The 19,327-nt window shown below is 46.2% G+C and overlaps 1 protein-coding gene across 1 annotated transcript in view; it reads left to right on the top strand.

The window, feature by feature from the left end:
• LGR6 (leucine rich repeat containing G protein-coupled receptor 6) overlaps window positions 1-19,327 on the top strand; it is a 162,260-nt gene that overhangs the window by 135,273 nt on the left and 7,660 nt on the right. Inside the window, exons 7-16 of the mRNA XM_021003225.2 lie at window positions 1,735-1,803; window positions 3,530-3,601; window positions 3,870-3,941; window positions 6,838-6,906; window positions 9,290-9,361; window positions 10,212-10,277; window positions 12,263-12,334; window positions 13,104-13,175; window positions 15,668-15,793; window positions 17,643-17,803. Of these exons, the coding sequence (XP_020858884.1) occupies window positions 1,735-1,803; window positions 3,530-3,601; window positions 3,870-3,941; window positions 6,838-6,906; window positions 9,290-9,361; window positions 10,212-10,277; window positions 12,263-12,334; window positions 13,104-13,175; window positions 15,668-15,793; window positions 17,643-17,803 (851 nt within the window). The remainder of the gene's footprint in view (window positions 1-1,734; window positions 1,804-3,529; window positions 3,602-3,869; window positions 3,942-6,837; window positions 6,907-9,289; window positions 9,362-10,211; window positions 10,278-12,262; window positions 12,335-13,103; window positions 13,176-15,667; window positions 15,794-17,642; window positions 17,804-19,327) is intronic.

The raw sequence follows: 19,327 nt of genomic DNA, 5'->3' as shown, positions 1-19,327 counted from the left end.
AATGAGCAAAGCAGATCTTCATTCCAGGTCCCTGACCACCAGTAATGCTCTCCTTCCCCATGCCTCTGTCTCCAGGTTCAACTGCTCTCAACTCAAAGCATACCGATGTCTAAGAAAAGGGATTTCCTGTTCCTCCTCATCTTCCCCACCCTGTAACCCAATAACCCAGTCTAGTCTCCAGCCACCTGTGGTAGTGTGAAAAGTCCTTTTCTGTTGTCTAATATTAATCACCCTGCTGCAATAAGAGCTCCTTTCCTGAGGCTCAGGGTCAGCATGAGGTAATAGAAAAGACAGTGAATTTATTTCCCAGTTAGAGAATCTGTTCTTATAGCTGGTGTGACTTTGGGGCAGTCGTTTGGCTTTTCTAGGTCTTAATTTCTACATAGGTGAAATGAGTAAGTTGAATAGGATGACCTCAAAAGTCCCTTCTAGCTCTGACATTCTACGAACCCACCATCGTCTGCTGTATGATGTCCCTTCCCCTTCTCAGACCATGAAATATTCAGCTTGGAAATTAAGTTCAGAAATATAACGAAGCAAGGAGCTGGTCTCAGTAAAGAACAAGGGAGTAGAAGGGGTTATGCAATGGGTATCCATGAATGGGAGGGACTCTTATGGGTAATAAGTTAATTAGTGAGGAGGGAGTTAGGGGACAATGATACAGCCTTGGCTGGCTGTCAAATTCTTGTCTGGAATCTCTCAGCCCTGGTGCAGGGTTGCCACGAATTACCTGCAGGACTATTAAATGTAATGACCCAGCAATCTGGAGGAGTCTGTCATTATCGCTGTGTTAACATGGTATTTATACCCACAGAACCTGCTAAGGTGCCCTGTAATTAAAGGGCCTCCACGTGGTCCCAATGCTCTAGCCTTTTTTGAGTCATCAGGGTGGGTGTGGCTTTAGGAGGTCGACCTGAGAAGGTGAAGAATGGTGTCATCCTGAGGGGCTCTAGACAGCCACTGGCGCTGACCCTCCTCCTCCTCTCGCCATTCATTACTCACTCCTGAGAGCCCCCTCCGAGCGCCTGGACTTCACTGGGGACCTCTGACTCATTGTCTTCTGCCGGAAGAACTGGGTGAGGGGCGGGAGCTTTGGGGCTGGATTCTGGGTAGGAAAAGGGAAAGAAGGACAAGAGGTTGAGCATTCTAACTACTGAGAAGACATCAGGGTAGGGACCTGAGCAAAAAGGGTCATAGATTAAGGACACTGAGAAACGACAGGAATTTCACACAGATAAAGGCAAATGTAAATCTTACCTGCAACATGGTCACTTTCTATAATAGGACCACAGCACAGGCTGAGAATGCCAAGAGAAACTTCTAGCAGGAGCAATGGTTCTTCCTGACATGGTCGACCTGGAGACAGGGCATTGAAATGAAAGACTGCCGCCAACCCCTTCCCCATTTTTCCATCTCCAGGAATAGGACAATGTCTGCTGGAGTCTAGCCTCTGATTTCAGGGCCGTTTGGGGTGAAGTTAGCTTCTCTCAGTGAATTCCCTCTCCCCCCAGATGGTCTCTCTTTACAGGGAAAAAAAATGCACGCCTGGTGATTTGGGGAGCAGGATGGAGTGTGAATATTTTAAAATTTGTTTCCAGACGTTGGCAGCTGGATCCTCAAGGTTGAAAAACCCATCTCTCTGGTTGAACCCGGAGCCAAGTTTCCATTTCTCCAGAACCCTAACATGCCCTGCTAAGCCTGCCCTCTAATAACTGCTCTGCTTTTGCCTTCCAGAGACCTGAATTATAATGAGTTGCTGGAGTTCCCTGTGGCCATCCGGACCCTTGGCAGACTCCAGGAATTGTAAGAGCCTCTGTAGGTTTCCATGGGTCTTCTGTTCTTAGGAGAGAGGTCAGCTGTCTCAGAGGGTTTGGGACATAGGCAGAGGGAGCTCCTGTTTAGGAGTCTTCTTCATCCCCTCCCCATATACATTCCTTTAAAGTTGCCTCTCTTCCCTTGAAGCTTAAGAATAAGTACTCACAGACCTCATTAGCCTGGCTTGAAGCATTTCTACTGTGTTTGTCATCAAAAGAAATGATTCTTGGCCTTCCCTGGCCCTGGATTGCCTCTTCCCCCAGATACATGGCGTGGTCTTTGCCTCAGGGCCCTCACCACAGCTGGGCTTCATGCTGCCAGGGAGAGGAAAGAGTCAAAAATGAATCTGGATGACGACGAGAAGGTTCTATTAGCAGAAATAGGGAAATCAAGAGGAAGAACTGGTTTAGGAGAGGCAGGAAATAAGACAACCAACCAATCCATAAGCTTTTATTTCATTTAGAGACATTTTGAATTTGAGCTAATGTCAGGGCATCCAGGTAGCAATGTACCACAGAAGGTAAGGGAGTAACACAAGATGGAGATGAAGATTTTGAGGTCGTTGCCTTAAAATGAGAGTGTAAGCCATAGGAGTTGATGAACTCTCTCCAGGAATGCATGTAGACAGAGTAAACTCAGGATAGTATCTGGGGGAACACGCATTTAGAGGGCAGAAAAGGGAAGAGAAGTCTCTGAAGGAGATGGAAAAGAATTGGTTATGGACATACAAGGAAAATTGGAGAGAGTCACATCACCAAAGCCAATGGAGAAGAGAATTTGTTTTGTTTTTAAGGAGAGCAAATAACCAAGCATATTTGCAGGCAGAGAGGAAGGAGCTATTAAGAGGGAGAAGTTGAAGAGGGAAGAAAGAGGGCATGAGTGATAGAGCAAGGCCCTCTAGGAATGAAGTGGGGGGAAGAGATCAAAGGTATTGGTGAAGAGATTAGTTTTAGAAAACCAAAGGGACATTTCTTCCATTGATACATGAGCAGAAGAGAAGGAAGGTGAAGGGACAGAAAGATTTTCAGTTGTCAGAGAAGAAAGCTGGGGGAGCTCATTTTGGATGGCTCCAAGCTCAGGCAATGAGCTACCTTGGTACCACTGGCCTCATTTCTTCCACAGATCTATCCATAATCACACATGCAAATGATAACCTAACCTGGTTTACTCTTCTTCATGAAGTTGCATGTACTTAAGGGTCCTCAGACAGTCTTTTTAATCATCATTAGAAAATATCCCTCCCCAGTTCCCCTAAACCATAGTGGCCCTGATGCCATGTTTGCACTCTTTTTTACTCATGCATGCTTCCTGAAAAATACCCAGATCTCTGATGGAGAGAGAACCCCACATATGGAATCTGAACTCAGCATTTGCCTCCAGTTCTGGATAAGTCCTCATTGCCTATAAGTTCTTCAAAGACAGCCTAAGTTTTGAGGCACTTGAACCCTTCTCTTCACATACCCCTCAGGGAAAAGGAGAGGTACTTAGTTTATCACAAAGAAGAGCTTTTGGCAAGATTCGAACTTCAGGTCTTTAGGCTCAGAAACAGGTCATAGGATCTTAGACTCATAAGTTTAGTCTGGAAGAGACCTTAAAAGGTCACCAAAGGTAGTGCTCTGCTCCAGGAACACAAAGCTAAGTGGACTGTCCATTTCTCTCATTGTACTAATTTTCTCTTTCATTTCTTCACTGTCTGTGGTTTATTCTCTCCTAGGGGTTTCCATAACAATAACATCAAGGCCATTCCTGAGAAGGCATTTGTGGGGAACCCATTACTGCAGACTATGTAAGGGTCAGCACTCTTCTGGGCAGTCAGGGATTTTTTTTTTCCTGGTAGTGGAAGTGGGGTGGGGGTCGGGGTAGAACTACCTTTCCAGAGATCCCAAAAAGAAACAACAAGAAAGGTTGTGTCCTCGCAGTCTCTCTGAACTCATTTCCCATTGGATTGGTAGGAGAAAAAATTGGGAGAACCAAGTTAGTCCTGGGTAAAAGGGCTTGGGGGGAGTTGGTGTGGCTCTATAGCTGAACTGGGATTTTGAATCTTCTCATTCCAGCCACTTTTATGACAACCCAATCCAGTTTGTGGGACGGTCAGCTTTTCAGTACCTGCCAAAGCTTCATACGCTGTAAGTTGGTCCAAGTGAACTGGGATAGCTAGGACATATCTCCACTCTCCCCCTTTTGCTTTCCCTAAGATTTTGTTATTCTTCTTGACAAAGGTCCTGTTGATTAGGTGACAGGAGAATTTCCTTGCAGAATTAGTAAGATCCCATTCCAAGATAAGTCTTGAATTCCCAAGAGTCTCTCTACCTTTTGGAGCTTCTCCAGATCTGAAAAGGGGTGAAATGACCTCCTGTCTTCCAGAACAGGAAATATGTCCATTCAGTGAATTTTTCACCAGTTGTCATCAGAACCTTGTTATGTATGGTATGTCCTTGTATGACAGCATATAAAGAAAGGTACTGGGCAACGTGGAGCCACTAGGTTGTACAGTTGAGAGAGCACTGGACCTGGCGTCAGGAAGACCTGAGTTCAAATCCAGATTCAGCAAGCCTAAATAGCTTACTATATTAACCCTAGGCAAGTCACAATGTCTGTTTGCCTCAGTTTCCTTACCTATAAAATGGGGATAATAGTAGCACTTACCTCCCAGGTCATTGTGAGGAACAAATGCGATAATAATTTTAAAGTACTTAGCACAGTACCCATACCTAGTAAGTTAGTTATCAGCAGTGTCCTCCTCTTCCTCCTCATCGTTACTATTCCTATCATTATTAACAAGAGCCTAGTAGTTCTTAGAGCAGGCTCAGGATTTGCTATTCCTGGTGGGTTGTAACAGGGGTGTGCTGGGACTACTTTTCACCAGTCACCAGAAATGCTGTTAAATTTTCATCATGAGCATTTATACCTTAGAAATCAGTAACTGCTACAAATCAGAGCTTGATTTATTGGTTTACTGATTGCCCAGACTTAAGAAAGAGATAGATAAAATATTAATAATGCCGATTAAACTTAAAAGTGTATTGTGCATAGGTGGGGTTTTATCTGAGACACAGTTGTTAAAACTTTACTGGCATGTTCCTGGTTATACAGAGGATGCACAGATATAGCCCTTCCTTGGTTCCATGTGTTGAATTGGAATCAGGCAAGAAATAGCTTCTTTGGGGCCAAAGTCAATGATCATTTGGAGTCCTCGGAAAAAAGTTGATCTTCTTCTCCTGACTTAGGTAGCCTTTGAGGGGAAGGCATCCTAGAGAAAGCCCATCGTGGCTTTTTCCACACCCTTTCCCTAAGACCCAGCTCAGCTCCCACTTCTTCTGTAAGTCTTTGCTCCACACGGCCTAGTCCATCATATTAGAATCATCACCAACATCTATTGAGCTTCTAATCTATATACGACGATACTGAGGGAGATGCAAAAAAGGATAAGACCTCACCCCTACTCTTAAAGAGTTTATGGTTTGGTTTGGGAGACAGAGGCACATACTTCTCATGGAAAGAGACTTATAATTAATTCCAGGCAGTGCGCCATCATTCCGACTTCCTAGGTTCAGGAATCAGGAGATCTGTTCTACATGTCAGGAGCATGATTCCCTAGGAATATCAGGTTCAAGGAAAAGATCAGTACTCCTAAAGCAGATGTTTAGTGTGATTTTATAGCAGATGCAGCTTAATTTAGTAGATAAGTGAGTGGGACTTGGAGTCAGGAGGACCTAGGTTCAAATCTCTCTTCAGACATACTACCAGCTCTGTCACCTTGGGCAAGTCACTTCATCTCTGCCAGCCTCAGTTTCCTTATCAGTAAAATGGCGACGATAGCAGCTACATCACAAGCTTGTTGTGATGATCAAACAGGTAGAAAGTGCTTTACAAATCTCAAATTGACACATAGATGTTCATTCTTGTTGTTGTTTTTATTATATCAGGAAAGGGGATATACCTTGCACGTAATTACAGAAAACTTATTAGCCTGATGAAATCTTACACTGGATCTTCTTGGTTCCAGGTGATACTTGAATCACAAAATAAATGAAACTCTAGACTTCTTTTATAAATTACTTGCTATAAATTACTTTAATTAATCAACAGACACCTAATAAGGTCTGCTATAAGCCAGGTACTATGCGGAGGCATACAAAAATGAGACAGTACTTGCTCTCCAATTATCAATCTCGTAACTCTTTATCTTTCTCTTACAGGGATTTACCATATTCCAGTTTGCATTATAGTTCTCTGTGGGCATGTCTTATCTTCCCATATTAGATTGTAAGCTCCCTGAGGGCCTGGACAATATCTCTTTTTCTTTGCATTCCCCCAAGCACTTAGTACAGTTATCCTATACTTACCAGGTCTATAATAAGTGTTCTTTGCATGAATGAATGAATGAATGAATACATAGTTCCCATTTAAATGTTGTAGATAGAGCTTGGGCAGGGAGGTACAGAGTTCAGAGCAGTTCTAAGGAAATCTGATTCTTTCTTGGCTTCAATGAATACTTGTACCCGGGGTTCCCAGGACCCCCTGTTTGTACCAGATGTCTGGAGGACCTCCCATATGAGCCCATTTTTGTTGGTGCCAGTATTCTAGCTTTTTGGTCAGCAGTACCTGAGCTGTTGACTTTAAAAAAAAAATCCAGTTTTCATGTTGCTTTGTTTAGCTTTTTTTCCTAGTCAAAATGCATAGGAATTCCCCCAGCATTTTCTCTTCTCCTATTTGTTCCCTTTTTTCCTATCCTGGGTGGGGTGGGCTGACCCTAGCTGGATATATTTTGTTCAGCTGTGTGGGGCTTCCCTTGCAGATGAGTTTCTGGGTCCAACCCTACTGGCTATGGTTGGTTTAGGACAGATTGAAGGAAGGTTCTTTGGGAACCTTAGAAGGTGGGTCCCTGGAGGAAGAAGGCTAAGGTCTGAGGGATTAACAAGAAGGATTCTCAACCCTCTCCTTATCAGAGAACCCACTTTGACCCCTGCCTGCCAGCCCACCAAAACCATTTCCTTAGAGGTTTCTGCTCTTCATTCCTAGGTCACTGAATGGTGCAACTGATATCAGGGAGTTGCCTGATCTGAAAGGCACCACCAGCTTGGAGATCCTGTGAGTAGCTGTATTCCCTCCCCTCCCAACTTTGGCTCTAAATCTAGGATTCTTGGATGAAGTCATTCCCTTCTAGTTGGCCTTCGTCTGGTCCCTCCCTGGCTGACACGCCCCTGACTTCTGGCCCTGACTCTGGTCATCCAGGTGGGCCTGGAGCCAGCTGAGCTGGAGGAGAGGTCCCTTCTTGGTGACGCTTGGCTCCATGGGCTGGCGCTTACACCTTTTGCCATTCAGGACTTCTCTGGATGCTTGCCACTGTTGGCCACACAAGGCAGGATGTGGGGCTAGGGCTTCCATCCTGTTCTCTCACTTAATACATCTGATGAATTTTCCTAGTCTGATCCTTCAACTTGCTTTGCTCAAAAGCCATGGGGCAACTCGTGTGCCAGAGGCAGCAGATGGTTAGCCAGACTGCCTTCTTCATATTTCTGTAGGGCTTTTGCTTCTACAACTGCTTAGCACAGTGCCTGGCATATAGTAGATACTTAATAAATGTTTATGGATTGATGATTGATTCTATTTTTCTTGCAACAGCCTTATGAAGTTAAGAATGGCAAGCCTGATCCCTGTTATACAGGTGGGAAAAGTAAGACCCAGAAAGGTGGAAGGACTTGTCCACAGTCACCCAGCTTGTCTATGATAGGGTTGAGGCTAAACCTGGCCATTTCCAAGCTCTTTCTACAAGACTGTCCTGCCTCTTCTCTCAATTAATCAATAAACCAATCCACATTAATTAAGCACCTACCATACCCAGGTACTGCCCTAAGGGGACACAGAAAGAGAAAAAAGACAGTCCCTGCCCTCAAGAAGCTTACAACTTTGGGCAGCTAGGTGGCGCAGTGGATAGAGCACTGGCCCTGAAGTCAGGAGTACCTGAGTTCAAATCCGACCTCAGACCAAACACTTGACACACTTACTAGCTGTGTGACCCTGGGCAAGTCACTTAACCCCAATTGCCTAAAAAAAATAAAATAAAATCAAGTTTAAAAAAAAAAAGAAGCTTACAACTTAATGGGGGAGAGAACATACAAACAAATATATACAAAGCAAGTTATGTATAGCATAAATAGGAAATAATTAACAGAGGAAAGAAGGGTTGGAGAAGGCTTCTTATGTTCTGTTTTCTACTTGAAAGCTCCCCAAATGGGAAACTGACATCAATTTCCTTGGCCTTGGTTCTCTGCTAGAATATACAACATCCCTTGTGCCAACAGTCATTCTCCAACCTAACCCTACTTTTTACCCCACCTTGCCCTCTCCCTACGTATGTAACCTTCTCCTCTTCCTATGTATGTAAGCTTTTCCTCTTCCTGCCTCTTAACAAGCCCTGTTCTGATTCCCAAATCGACTCCCACCCCTTGCCAAACCAAGTCAATGAGCATTTATTAAGTGCCTACTATATGCTAGGTACTGTGCTAAGCACCGGGTACACAAATACAAGCAAACCCTGCCCCCTCAACAGTCCTTTCTCTCAAGGAACTTGCTTTCTAATGGGAGAAGACAGTACATAAAAGAGAGTTGGCAAAGGGGAAGAGGGGAAATGTTGATGAAGTCTGGAGAATGAGAAGCAGAGCCAGGAAAGGAATGAAAGATGGTGGGCCTGGGCCCTTGCTCCACATGATGGTTCTAGGAGGAATACATCAATGAAGGGAGGGGGTTTCAGGGGTGGAGAGGTGCTCCAGGATGAGAAGGCCTTCAGTGGAGCTCGATAGCAATGCTCTCAACTGCCCTCCCAGAGAAGTAAGGCTCTGCCAAGGATGTGTATCTGTCTTTTGTTCTTGGGGAAGACCAGACCCTGAGACAGGGTAGGGCTAAGGGTAAATGTTCTCTGAGGTTCCTGGCTATTCAGGGGCCATTCAATATGACCAAAGTATGGCATGCTCCCTCCTCTATGTCCTCTGGTGCCTGGCTTCCTGCCCCCACTCCCCACCCCAGCCTGCTCCAGTCCTGCATGGTCCCTGTCCTAAGTGGCCTAATAGTTCAGTAGCAGTGGGGGAGTGAGGGGAAGGGGGAGGGGAGTCAAGACAAATATACACATGCAATCAGCAGAAAAAGAGAATGAGATGAGAGACAGGGGAAAACTATTCTGTCAGCTGAGGAATGGGTGGGAAGACTTTCTTAAAGAACTTGGAAGCTAAACTTTGGATCATTCCCACCCCTCACCCAAACAAAGATGTCTGTACTTTCTCCTCCCCCCAACCAGACCCCCAGACTTTTGTCTCTTTCTTGCTGCCTCTTGCCTGGTTCTGTTGTTGGCTCTGTCCTCCCACATCAGCATCAGACCCAGGAATCCAGAGAGAGGAAGCTGTGGGGTGAAGTTGGAGGGAAATGGGGAGTCATGGGCTCTGGGTAGGTGCCAACACCATTTGTCTTCTCCCCCCAGGACCCTGACAAGGGCAGGCATCCGGCTGCTCCCCTTGGGGATGTGCCAACAGCTCCCCAGACTCCGAGTCCTGTGAGTAGCTCCTGGGCTTGCCCCAGCCCTGACCTCAGAGTCCTCTTTTCCCTGCGGCCTTAGAAATGCCCATCTTACTCCTGTCGCACTAGGTCAGATGGTGCCCCTGATGGAGGCCCTGCTGAGATCTGCTAAAGAGGGACTTTCCTTCTTAGCTGGACTTATACAAGGGAAATAAATCTCCCATGACACCCCAGGGACACTTGTGTAGCCCTGCTAGCTCTGAAGCCAAAGGGAGTTTTGCTTTCTCCTCGAATCTGGTTTTGGCTCTGAGGGCATTTGGTTAGGTTCCCTATTACCAAAAATGTCTGAGCAGACGGCTCCAGAACCCTTCATTGGAAAGATGATTAAGTGCATAAATCTGCATCAGGTGACATAATGCTAATTCTGCTCATTTTCTCCCACCCTGGGTAGTCCCTGCCTCTGTCCACTAGTTCCCTTAGTTTCTTTCCTTCCATTTCTCAGTGCCTCTCCATCCTCTGCTCCACATGCAGATCTTCTCTCCAGCCCCTATCCCCTCCCCTTATCCAGTGTTTCCCAGCCCCTAGTCAATAAAGCTGGGCCAGGTCTCACAGGAGAAATTCCATGCTGGATTCTCTCCTGGCCAGGCTGTAGGGATCCAGGTTTGGTAGAGGTAAGAGGGGTGGGAGAATCATGTCAGCTTCCTAGAAGTGAAGGAGGAAATTGATGTCCAACATGGGACCTCCTGACTTCCTTGCTGCCTAGAGGAGACAGTACCCTTCCACTGCCCTTCCCCCAGATCTACTTTTCCTGTCCCTCCAGTACTGCTCCCCATACACACAGCCTGCTGCTTTACCTCCTGTCTTGGCTTTTTCCTTCCTCCCCGCAGTGAACTCTCTCATAATCAAATTGAGGAGCTGCCCAGCCTACGCAGGTGTCAGAAACTGGAAGAAATGTGAGTCAGAAGGAGGGAGGCTGGGCAATCCAAGCTGGCTTCCCAGAGCCTGTCTGGAGGAACAGGGCAAAAAGGGCCAGAATCTAGCAGTGCCCTTTTGCTAAGGGGAGATTTACGTCACCTATTTCTATGTTTCTCAGAATTGTTCAAGCCCTGCAAAAGTGGGAGGTATTATCATTGTTGTCACTGCCTTCATAGGCATTTTGGTATACACAGGGTCCAGAGTCCTGGAGGAGGCACTTGGCATTCAGAGTAAGGAGCAGGCATGGTCCCTGTCCCCCGCGATCTGATGGCTTGGTTGAGGGGGATGGCTAGGATGAGGGGGGCAAGACAAATACACAAATAGCATCAACAGAAATATATAAATGCAAGAAAAGGGCATGAGGTGAGAGGGAAGAGCTACTCTATCAGCTGAAGAATGAGGTGAAGACTTTGCTGAGGAGCATGGTTGGCAGTTGAACTTTGGATCATTCTCACCTCTGCATAGATAGGTAGAGAAATGGGGGAATGTTGTGGGGAGAAGGGGGAGAAGCTGGGGAGAGGGTGTCTACATGGCTCTGTAAGGCTGGGTTACAAGAGGGCCATGCCAAATCTAGGAAACAGCCTGAAATTTCATTGAGAAATGTAACTTTTTTAGGAGTTAGTCTCTGGGCTCTGTAAGCACAAAGTTGGCCTGCAGGCTGACAGGGTTTCTGGGCCTGACCCTTTCTACCCTCTCTGCTTCCATTCAGGTCTGAACCATCCCGGTCCCATATGGCTATCAGCATCAGGGTGTGGTTTGAGAAGAGGGGGGGTTGTGAAGGAGAAAGTATATCCTGTTCTTAAAAATTCCCAGGAAAGGAGATTCCCCAGCATTTCTGAGGCTCCCTGCATATCATATCCAGAGGGTTCTTCAGGACCCCTGGCTTTCAGGGAGGAATGGGGTAGATCCAGTAGAGGCGAAGAGAGAACCCAGAGACAGCTCCGTTCTCTCATCCAAGACCAGGATGCTTCTCCCCAGCGGCAGCCACTCCTCCTGTAGAACGACGGTTTCCAAACTTTTTGATCATGTATCTTTATAAGTAAAATGTATTCTATTTTCCTGGTGGGTATGCTGAGGGGGAAAGGCCTATGGGGATGGTGACAGGATGTTTCCAATGGTAACCATACAGCTACTGTGGCTTGTGGGACAGCTTCCCAGAAGGGCAAAGCCTGGTCCAGAAGAAGGAAGGCTGGTAGCTTGTACCAAAGTAGAAAGGGGCGAGGCGGAAGCATGTTGGACTGTCATGGGTGAAGAATAGGTGCAGTCATGAGACCAGCCTCAAAACTGGCTCTCTAGAGAAGGGTCGGATGCGATTATACATCCCATGGACTCATACCACGGCTCCCTTGAGGTCAGGCCACAGCCCCCCAGGGCTGGAACACGCTTTGGAGACAACTTTCCTAGAGTCCAAGGACTGTGAAGGGGCTCCCAATTTGTCTACTGGCCTGTAGAATCCAATTATTCTAGGAGCCTAGGAATCACACTACTGATCCAAGGACTTGAGGGGAGAGACAGCAAATCCTTGAAAGTGGGAAAGATTGCTGCGGATCCAGGGGGGCATTTTAATGGGTCAGTTAATCCAAGGGACTCCCACTTCAATCTAATCGTGGGTGGGGTGGCCTAATGGATTCAGGTATCTGGGGAGGATGCCTCATCCAGGGAGCAGGAGGGTCTAGTGACAAAGAAAGGATGGGGCTGGGATCCAGACCCAGTGGGAGCTCTGAAAGCCGATTCCTCTGGGCCACACTGGTGGTTTTGTGGCTTTGTTTCTTGACCCACTTACCCAAGGCAACCGGATACCCATCTGCTCCACTTAATCCTGGTGACTTCCTCGGGCTGGGCCCTTTCTTCCTATGCCAGGAGAAATGGGGAGCTTCCTCCCTCCTCTTGGAGTGGGGAGCAGGGCCAGAGCCTCCCCACTGTCCCCTTTCTTTTCTCACCCTATTTTCTCTTGCTGCCTCAGAGGCCTCCAGCACAATCAGATGTGGGAAATCGGTGCTGACACCTTCAGCCAGCTGAGTGCCCTTCCAGCCTTGTGAGTACTAGATAGTTCCCTATACCTCGTTGCACTATAGGATGTCCTGGGAAGCCCTCAGGAAGGGTAATATGCTTCTGGTGAAAGTCACTGTACCCCACCCCCTAAGCGTACATACGCATAGTATAAGTATGCATGCACACCCCTGTAAACTGATACCATATAAACATGCGAAGTATATATACATATACATCCTTATATACAGATGGTATGTCTGTGTATATATATACACATATATGTATGCATAAACATGTACTCATTTCTATACAGACATGTGTACACATATGTATATATAGACATTCAATACATATATGGGGACATGCATAGCTAGATAAAATCTACACACGTACAATATACACCCATAGACATATCTGTGCATATGCACACCTATATATAAGCATGTAATACATACATACTTTCTCTTACTTCTAGAGACTGAGACAATTAGAGACTGCCTAACACATTCTCCCACCCACATGCTCCTGAACTGCAGGCCTGTGCTAGCAATATAGGTGATTCCCCAAACCACTTCTCAGCCCATTACCCCAGGGTCTATGGGGCTTTGAGCCTAGCTACTGCTTCTTCTGTTCCTTGGGGGACCAGATATGAACCTGGGGCCAAGTGATACCTTCCTACCTTAGAAGGCTGCAGTTAGTCTTATGAAGAACCACGAGAATATTGGATGGGGAAACTAAGTCAGCAGCAGTATAGATAACAGCTTCAATACCTTTCCTAACTTCACCTCCACTATTCCCTTTGGATGCTGTAGGGACTTGAGCTGGAATGTCATCCGATTCATCCACCCTGAAGCTTTTGTAACCCTCCACTCCCTGGTCAAGTTGTGAGTACCCAACTTTCCCCTTTCTCTGGTTCCCCAAGGTAGAAGCTAAGACTTAAAGACGGTCCATCAGACCCAGGGAATGGGGGGGGGGTGCATGCCCCAGGGAGGGAGTACTTGGAAATGTTTGATCATGAATCACAGAGTGGAGAGCTCCTTGCCTAATCATTCATGTGCACAGCCCCTCTGACAGGAAGCAAGGCAAGATGAATAGTGGGATGCCCTTCTATGAAGCTGGGAACATATCTGTGACTGTTTTCCAAAGTTTCCACAGTACCAATCCTCATTGTAAACATCTGCCTTCTCTCACCCTTCTCTGCCTTCCTCCCACCAAAAAACCCTTAATGCATTTAGGATTCCTCCTGCTTGAGTTTCTTCTGAGAGATGGATACATTTTTGCCTATGTGGGAGCTCAGTCAAAGCATCCCAAAGAGGGACACTCCCTAGAGACCCACTGGTTGGGATGGTAGCTTAAGGCATACCATTTTGGGAGACAACTGGAGGCCATCATTCTGATAAACTGCTTTAAGTTATTATTATTTTTTTTGGAAGGTGCATTTTTTTTTAGCATATGTGCTGCTGAAGTGAACACTGCAAGTTATATTTTTAATTAATTACACAGCATGTCCCAAAAGTCTTAGTGCAGTTTTAATTTTTAATGATTTCAAAAGTGTAAATGTTAATCACTTATCCCCTGAGTGATTTGAAATTATAATTCTTTATATTTCTTTATCACATTTAATTTTTTGAATTTTGAATAATACAATTTTCATTTTAATAAAACCAAACTTCATTTTGCATTGTAAACTGCTTTAAGTTCTAAAGAAGGATCAATCAACCCACCCAAACACTTATTAAGTATGCTATATGCCCCGCACTGTGCTAGATGTAATAGACAGGAAATGAAATGATTTCTACTTGTAAGGAATTCACCTCATAAAAGAGCAAGAAAGAGTTGAATTCAACCCCCCTACTTTATAGACAACAAAACTAGGGCCCAGAGAGGTTAAATAACTTACTTAAGATCACACAGGTCATTAGGGTCCCAGGTAGGATTTGAACCAAGATCTTCCTGTTGCCAAACCCAGTACTCTACCCACTATGCCATATTGCTTCTCTCTCTCTCTCTCTCTCTCTCTCTCTCTCTCTCTCTCTCTCTCTCTCTCTCTCTCTCTCTCTCTCTCTCTCTCTCTCTCTCTCTCTTTCTCTTTCTCTGACTCTGTCTCTCTGGCTCTGGCTCTATCTCTATCTGTCTCACTCACTCATCTAGACCCAGGTCTTCATCTATGTAGGTAGCTCAGTGTGGAAATTCCCTCCATATTGCAGATCAGCAAACTTACGGCATAACCCAGGGCACATAGTAGGCGCTTAATAAATGTTTATTGACGGACTGACCAGAATCATCTAGCCATTGTGGGACAGGGGCAGTACTTCCTGAAGCCAGGGCTGACCTCTCCACTGTACCACCCTGCCTCCATAGATAATCCATTATTCATGGAAGGGACCTTAGAGGTCACCTACAAATGGAGGCCCTATCAGGCTGAGGTGAAGTGACTTTCTGGACCAGGCACAATAGCAATCTCTCAGAGTTTTAAGGTGTTTTCTACTTTTCAAAGTGCTTTCCCTCCCCCTGTGAAGTGGCCACGGTAGGTATTCCATCCTTTCTTGCTGCAGGTGAAGGGCTAAGGTTTAGAGAGGTAACATGTGCAAGGGCACACACACCACAGGTCAGTGGTGGCAGCAGGACCAAAGCCCAGGCCCCCAGGCTCTTCCCACGGTTCCAGCCAGCCTCTCAGACACAGCCTGTGGTTGCCGTGTTTGCTTTGGAGCCTTGGCCCCCTGGGTTTCTCTGGTACAATAACATGGGTGTTCCTGGCTCTCAACTTGGTTCGCCTCTGAAAGTGGCTGCAGTGCACAAGGATTCCCAGACCATTGACTTCAGATCAGGGCCTACGATGAGACCACAGACAGTGACCTCTTGTTCTGACAGAAAAGCAAGACGAGAGCCAGGACAACGGGATGGAAAAAAGAAGACATTCACCAGGAGTGGTTCCAATTAGCTTGGGCTCTCCTGGGAAGGATGGGAAACCTCCAACGGGTCTCTGGACCCTGAGGACAGGGGACTTATATCAGCTAAACAACCACATGCCCCAGGACCAAGGATTCTGGAGCTTCGGGAAGGACATATTCACCAAGCCCTTCAGCCTTCTCTGTCCGATCCTTAGCTACCTCTTATTCTCAGTCTCTGGCTCCTCAATCCCTACTGAGCCTTTGTGGAGGGTTGGGGGCATTTTAAATGGCTTTTGGTGAGGGCGGCAGACAGCTCAGAGTAAATCCTTACTCCCATTTTCAAAGCCCTCTCCCCAGCATTTAACTTCAGGGGGGGGTCACACTAACCCTCCCTCAGCACAGCCCTCCTCCCCAGGCTCATTTCACAGCTGTCTCCCAGTCTTGCATCTGATCATGATGCTTATCTTTCCTTCTGCCCGTGACAGGGACCTGACGAACAACCAGCTGGCCACGCTCCCGCTGGCTGGGCTCAGCGGGCTGGTACATCTCAAGCTCAAAGGCAATCCGTCCCTCTCTGAGGCCTTCTCCAAGGACAGTTTCCCCAAGCTGAGGTGAGAGGCCCTGATTCTTTCCCAGTAGGGCAGGAATTTCCACCGAGGACAGCCAGAATTCTCACGAAGAGTCAAAGAACATCAGAGCTGAAAAGCTTCTTAGATGTTATCTAGTTCATTTTACAAGCAAGCAAACTGAGGCCTATCTATATGGGGAAAATGATTTGGTCAAGGTCACACAGCTTGTTACAACTAGATACAATCCACTCTAAAGGAGTTTCTTCCTGTCCAGATTTCTTTTATCATCTCACCCCTTTTTGGGGTTTGGAAGTTTCCTGGAGAGGATAGGGAATAACAGGAGCCTAAAAAGATGCCTTTTGTTATTAATTTTAATAACATTTAGTTTTACATGATTGAACATATATAAACGATATTGGATTGCTTACTATGTGGGTGAGGGGGAGGGGGAGGAGAGAGGAAGGGATAAAATTTGAACTCAAAACTTTTTTTAAAATGTTAAAAAATTATTTTAACATGTAATTGGAGAAAACGTAAAATATTATTTGGAAATATTAATAACATTTATATACTGTTTCAACCCTATGAAGTATGTAGTATAAATACTATTAGCATTATTCTTAAGTGAAGAAACTGGAACTTAGAAGAATTATGTGATTAAGTTAAGTGATTAAGTGATCTTTGTCACATCTTGGGTCTTGGTTGAGCCTGCATGAGATGGGAGGAGATGGATGGGGTAGGTAAAGGCTCATTGTACTCGATCATTTCTCCTTAAGACCCACTGAAGGCTTGCATATACATCTCTTTTCCCCTCCTTTTCTCCTTCCTGTCTCCTTACCATCTGCCTATTGATTACCAGCTCGGGGATGATAGCACTCTTGGGTGTTGGGAGGCTCAGAGCTGCCCTAAAGGGGAAACCCAGGGGGCCCTCCCTGATGTCCCATCAGCTCTGTGCTCTCATGCTTTCCATCCTCACACTGGTCATGGCTGAGTCCTTGGAATCAGAGTGAGAGCCTCAGGAACAGATGAGTAGAAAACATGCTGAAAGCCAGTCCCTCAGTGCTAATGACATCCAGGCCTCTTCCATTCAGGGTAGGGCAGTCTGCGTGGCCCAGGTCTTGTCTGCTACAAATTAATGAGGTACCTTCAGGGCACTGATTACACAGTGAAGCCAAACAAAGCTGCCTGCAGAGGTTGCAAAGTCCAGTTCTGGGGTGCCCAGGAGGGCAGGGATGGAGAGGTAAGGTCCCTTGAGAGAGAAGGTAGAGGGGAGCTGAGAGAATTCTATGCCCCTCCATCTGTAACCTACCCAAATACCATGATGGAGTTTTAGACTGGGGGTAGGGTGGTGAGAGTTCCTGAGGCCTCTTCCTTGCGCTGCCAATGGTAAATTACTTCTCCCCTCTAGGCCTGTTTCTATAGATAATAAGGAGAGTCATTCCTTGTTCCCTACCTCACCTTTGAGGAACAGAAGGACCTTTGAGCTTTCTAAATCCACAGGTTTGCTGATTCAGAATTGGAAGGGTTCTTAGAGGTCATGTAGTACAACCCTTTATTGTACAGATGAGAGACTTGAGTCCCAGAGAGGGGAAGTAACTCGCCCAAAGTCACACTGGTAGTGGCAGAGCTGGGCTTTGCACTCAGCTCCTTCAGTTCCAAACCCAGAACTCTTTCTATTATGTTGGAAGTCAATACCCCATAATGCCTGGGAGCTCAGCTTCCAATCGATCCTATGGTGTTCAACGGCTAATTATTAAACACATACCATGAGCAAGGCACTCTGAAGATCATCAGACTGGAGGTGGCTGATGACTAGTGGGTCCCTGGGCTAGAAGTCACTGGATCCACACTTGGCCAAGTGTTTCCAAGGTCCTCACTGTTTCCTCCTCAGGGTCCTGGAGGTGCCCTATGCCTATCAGTGTTGTGCTTATCGAACCTGTGCCGGCTACTTCAAGGCTTCTGGTCAGTGGGAGGCTGAGGACGGTCACACGGATGAGGAAGAGGCCATGAAGAGGCCCCCAGGTCTCCTTGGCAGTCATACAGAGAGCCACTGTGAGTGACCTGGGGAGCTGGAGATGGGACTTGTGCTGCAGGAGAATGAGTCAGAGGATATGCTGAAGGAAGAGAGGGAGGCTCCTGCCAGAGAGGACTATTTGGGGAAGGCTGCTCTAGAATCTGGAGAGGAATCACTGGACTGTGTCCTGTTGGGGGACAGTGCCCGCTCCCCTTCCTTACCCCAAAAGAGAAGAGCTACACGATGGTCTCAGTTAGCCACGTGTGGCTTAGCTACTGCCAGTGCTGAATGCCAGGGTGCCTTCCATTGAAAGCAGTTTTGCAGCATTCAGAGCTAGAAGAGACCTTAAAAACCCATTTACTTCAGGGATTCTTAACCTAGAGTCTTTAATATTTTGATAACTGTGTTTCAATCTAACTGATTTCTTTTGTAGTTCTCTGTATTTTATTTTATGCATTTAAAACATTATTCTGAGAAGAGGTCCATAGGCTTCCCAGAGCACCCAAGGGGTCCATCATATAAAAAAAAAAGTTAATTAACCCTACTCTAGTCCAATTCTTTCATCTTACAGATGTGGAAACTGGCCCAGAGAGGGCAAGGGAAAGTCACACAGGTAGTTAATAGCAGAACCAATATTTGTACCCAGATCCCCTGATTCCAAACCTTCAGCCTTTCCCACCATATCAGGCAGGATTCCCACCACTGTTAGTCTGCATACTTAAGGAAAATAGACTCATTATAGCCTCAGCCAGAGCCAAGTGAATTAAATTACATCTACTTTCCTGTTCCCTCTCCCAAAAGGACAAAACCCAAACGACAAGCCCTTATCTCATACAATATATTGCAGAGCCAAATAGGAGGGGGGAAAAAAGCCAGTTGTTTGCTGTTTGGGATGATTTGTGCCCTTTCCTCCTATTCCTTATCAAGCATCGTCTGGAGTTGACTTTACTTCATGGTGACTATTCTTACCGGAGATAATGGTGATAATGCCATGGATGGTGATCACAGTGAGAGCCTTTTAGGGCAAGTTAGAACTCTGCCTTTGGAGTAGTTGGGATGAAAGGAAATGTTGGGTGGGGCCAGGGAGCTTGGGAGAAGAGAATGGTTCAGAACCTTTTCATGGATTGGTCTCTGAGATCAAAGTCAGGCCTTTTTCAGCCGGTTGTTCAATGACTTGAGACAGTGCTCCCCCTTGGGAGGTAAGTGATGCTGCGTGGCAGGGAGCTTCGGGAGGGAGGGGAAATGGTACTTTTTCTCTTGAGTTTTGTTTTGTTTTGTTTTTGGACCTCTCTCCCCTCTCTTTGTGATAGAAAAAAAGAAAAAGAAATCAAGCTCGGCAGAATAAATGGGAGATAAGATGATTTAAGAGAAACAAATGCCTTTTCATTGAAGAGGATGTACTGGTGCATAACTTATGATTATGAAGATTGTTGAGAGAGGGGGAGACAGAGAGGAGAGAGAAGAGGAGGGGAGAGGAGAGACAGAGACAGAGAGAGACAGAGATAGGAAGGGTGTGGAAAGCACTTTCAAATGTCCTTTGCTGTTAGTTCAGAGTTCCTCCT

The sequence above is a fragment of the Phascolarctos cinereus genome, unplaced genomic scaffold, assembly GCF_003287225.1.
Source record: "Phascolarctos cinereus isolate Bilbo 61053 unplaced genomic scaffold, phaCin_HiC Scaffold_5;HRSCAF=322, whole genome shotgun sequence".
Lineage (NCBI taxonomy): Eukaryota > Metazoa > Chordata > Mammalia > Diprotodontia > Phascolarctidae > Phascolarctos > Phascolarctos cinereus.
The sequence above is the reverse complement of the archived record's forward strand: the minus strand, read 5'-3'. Positions and strand labels throughout refer to the sequence as shown.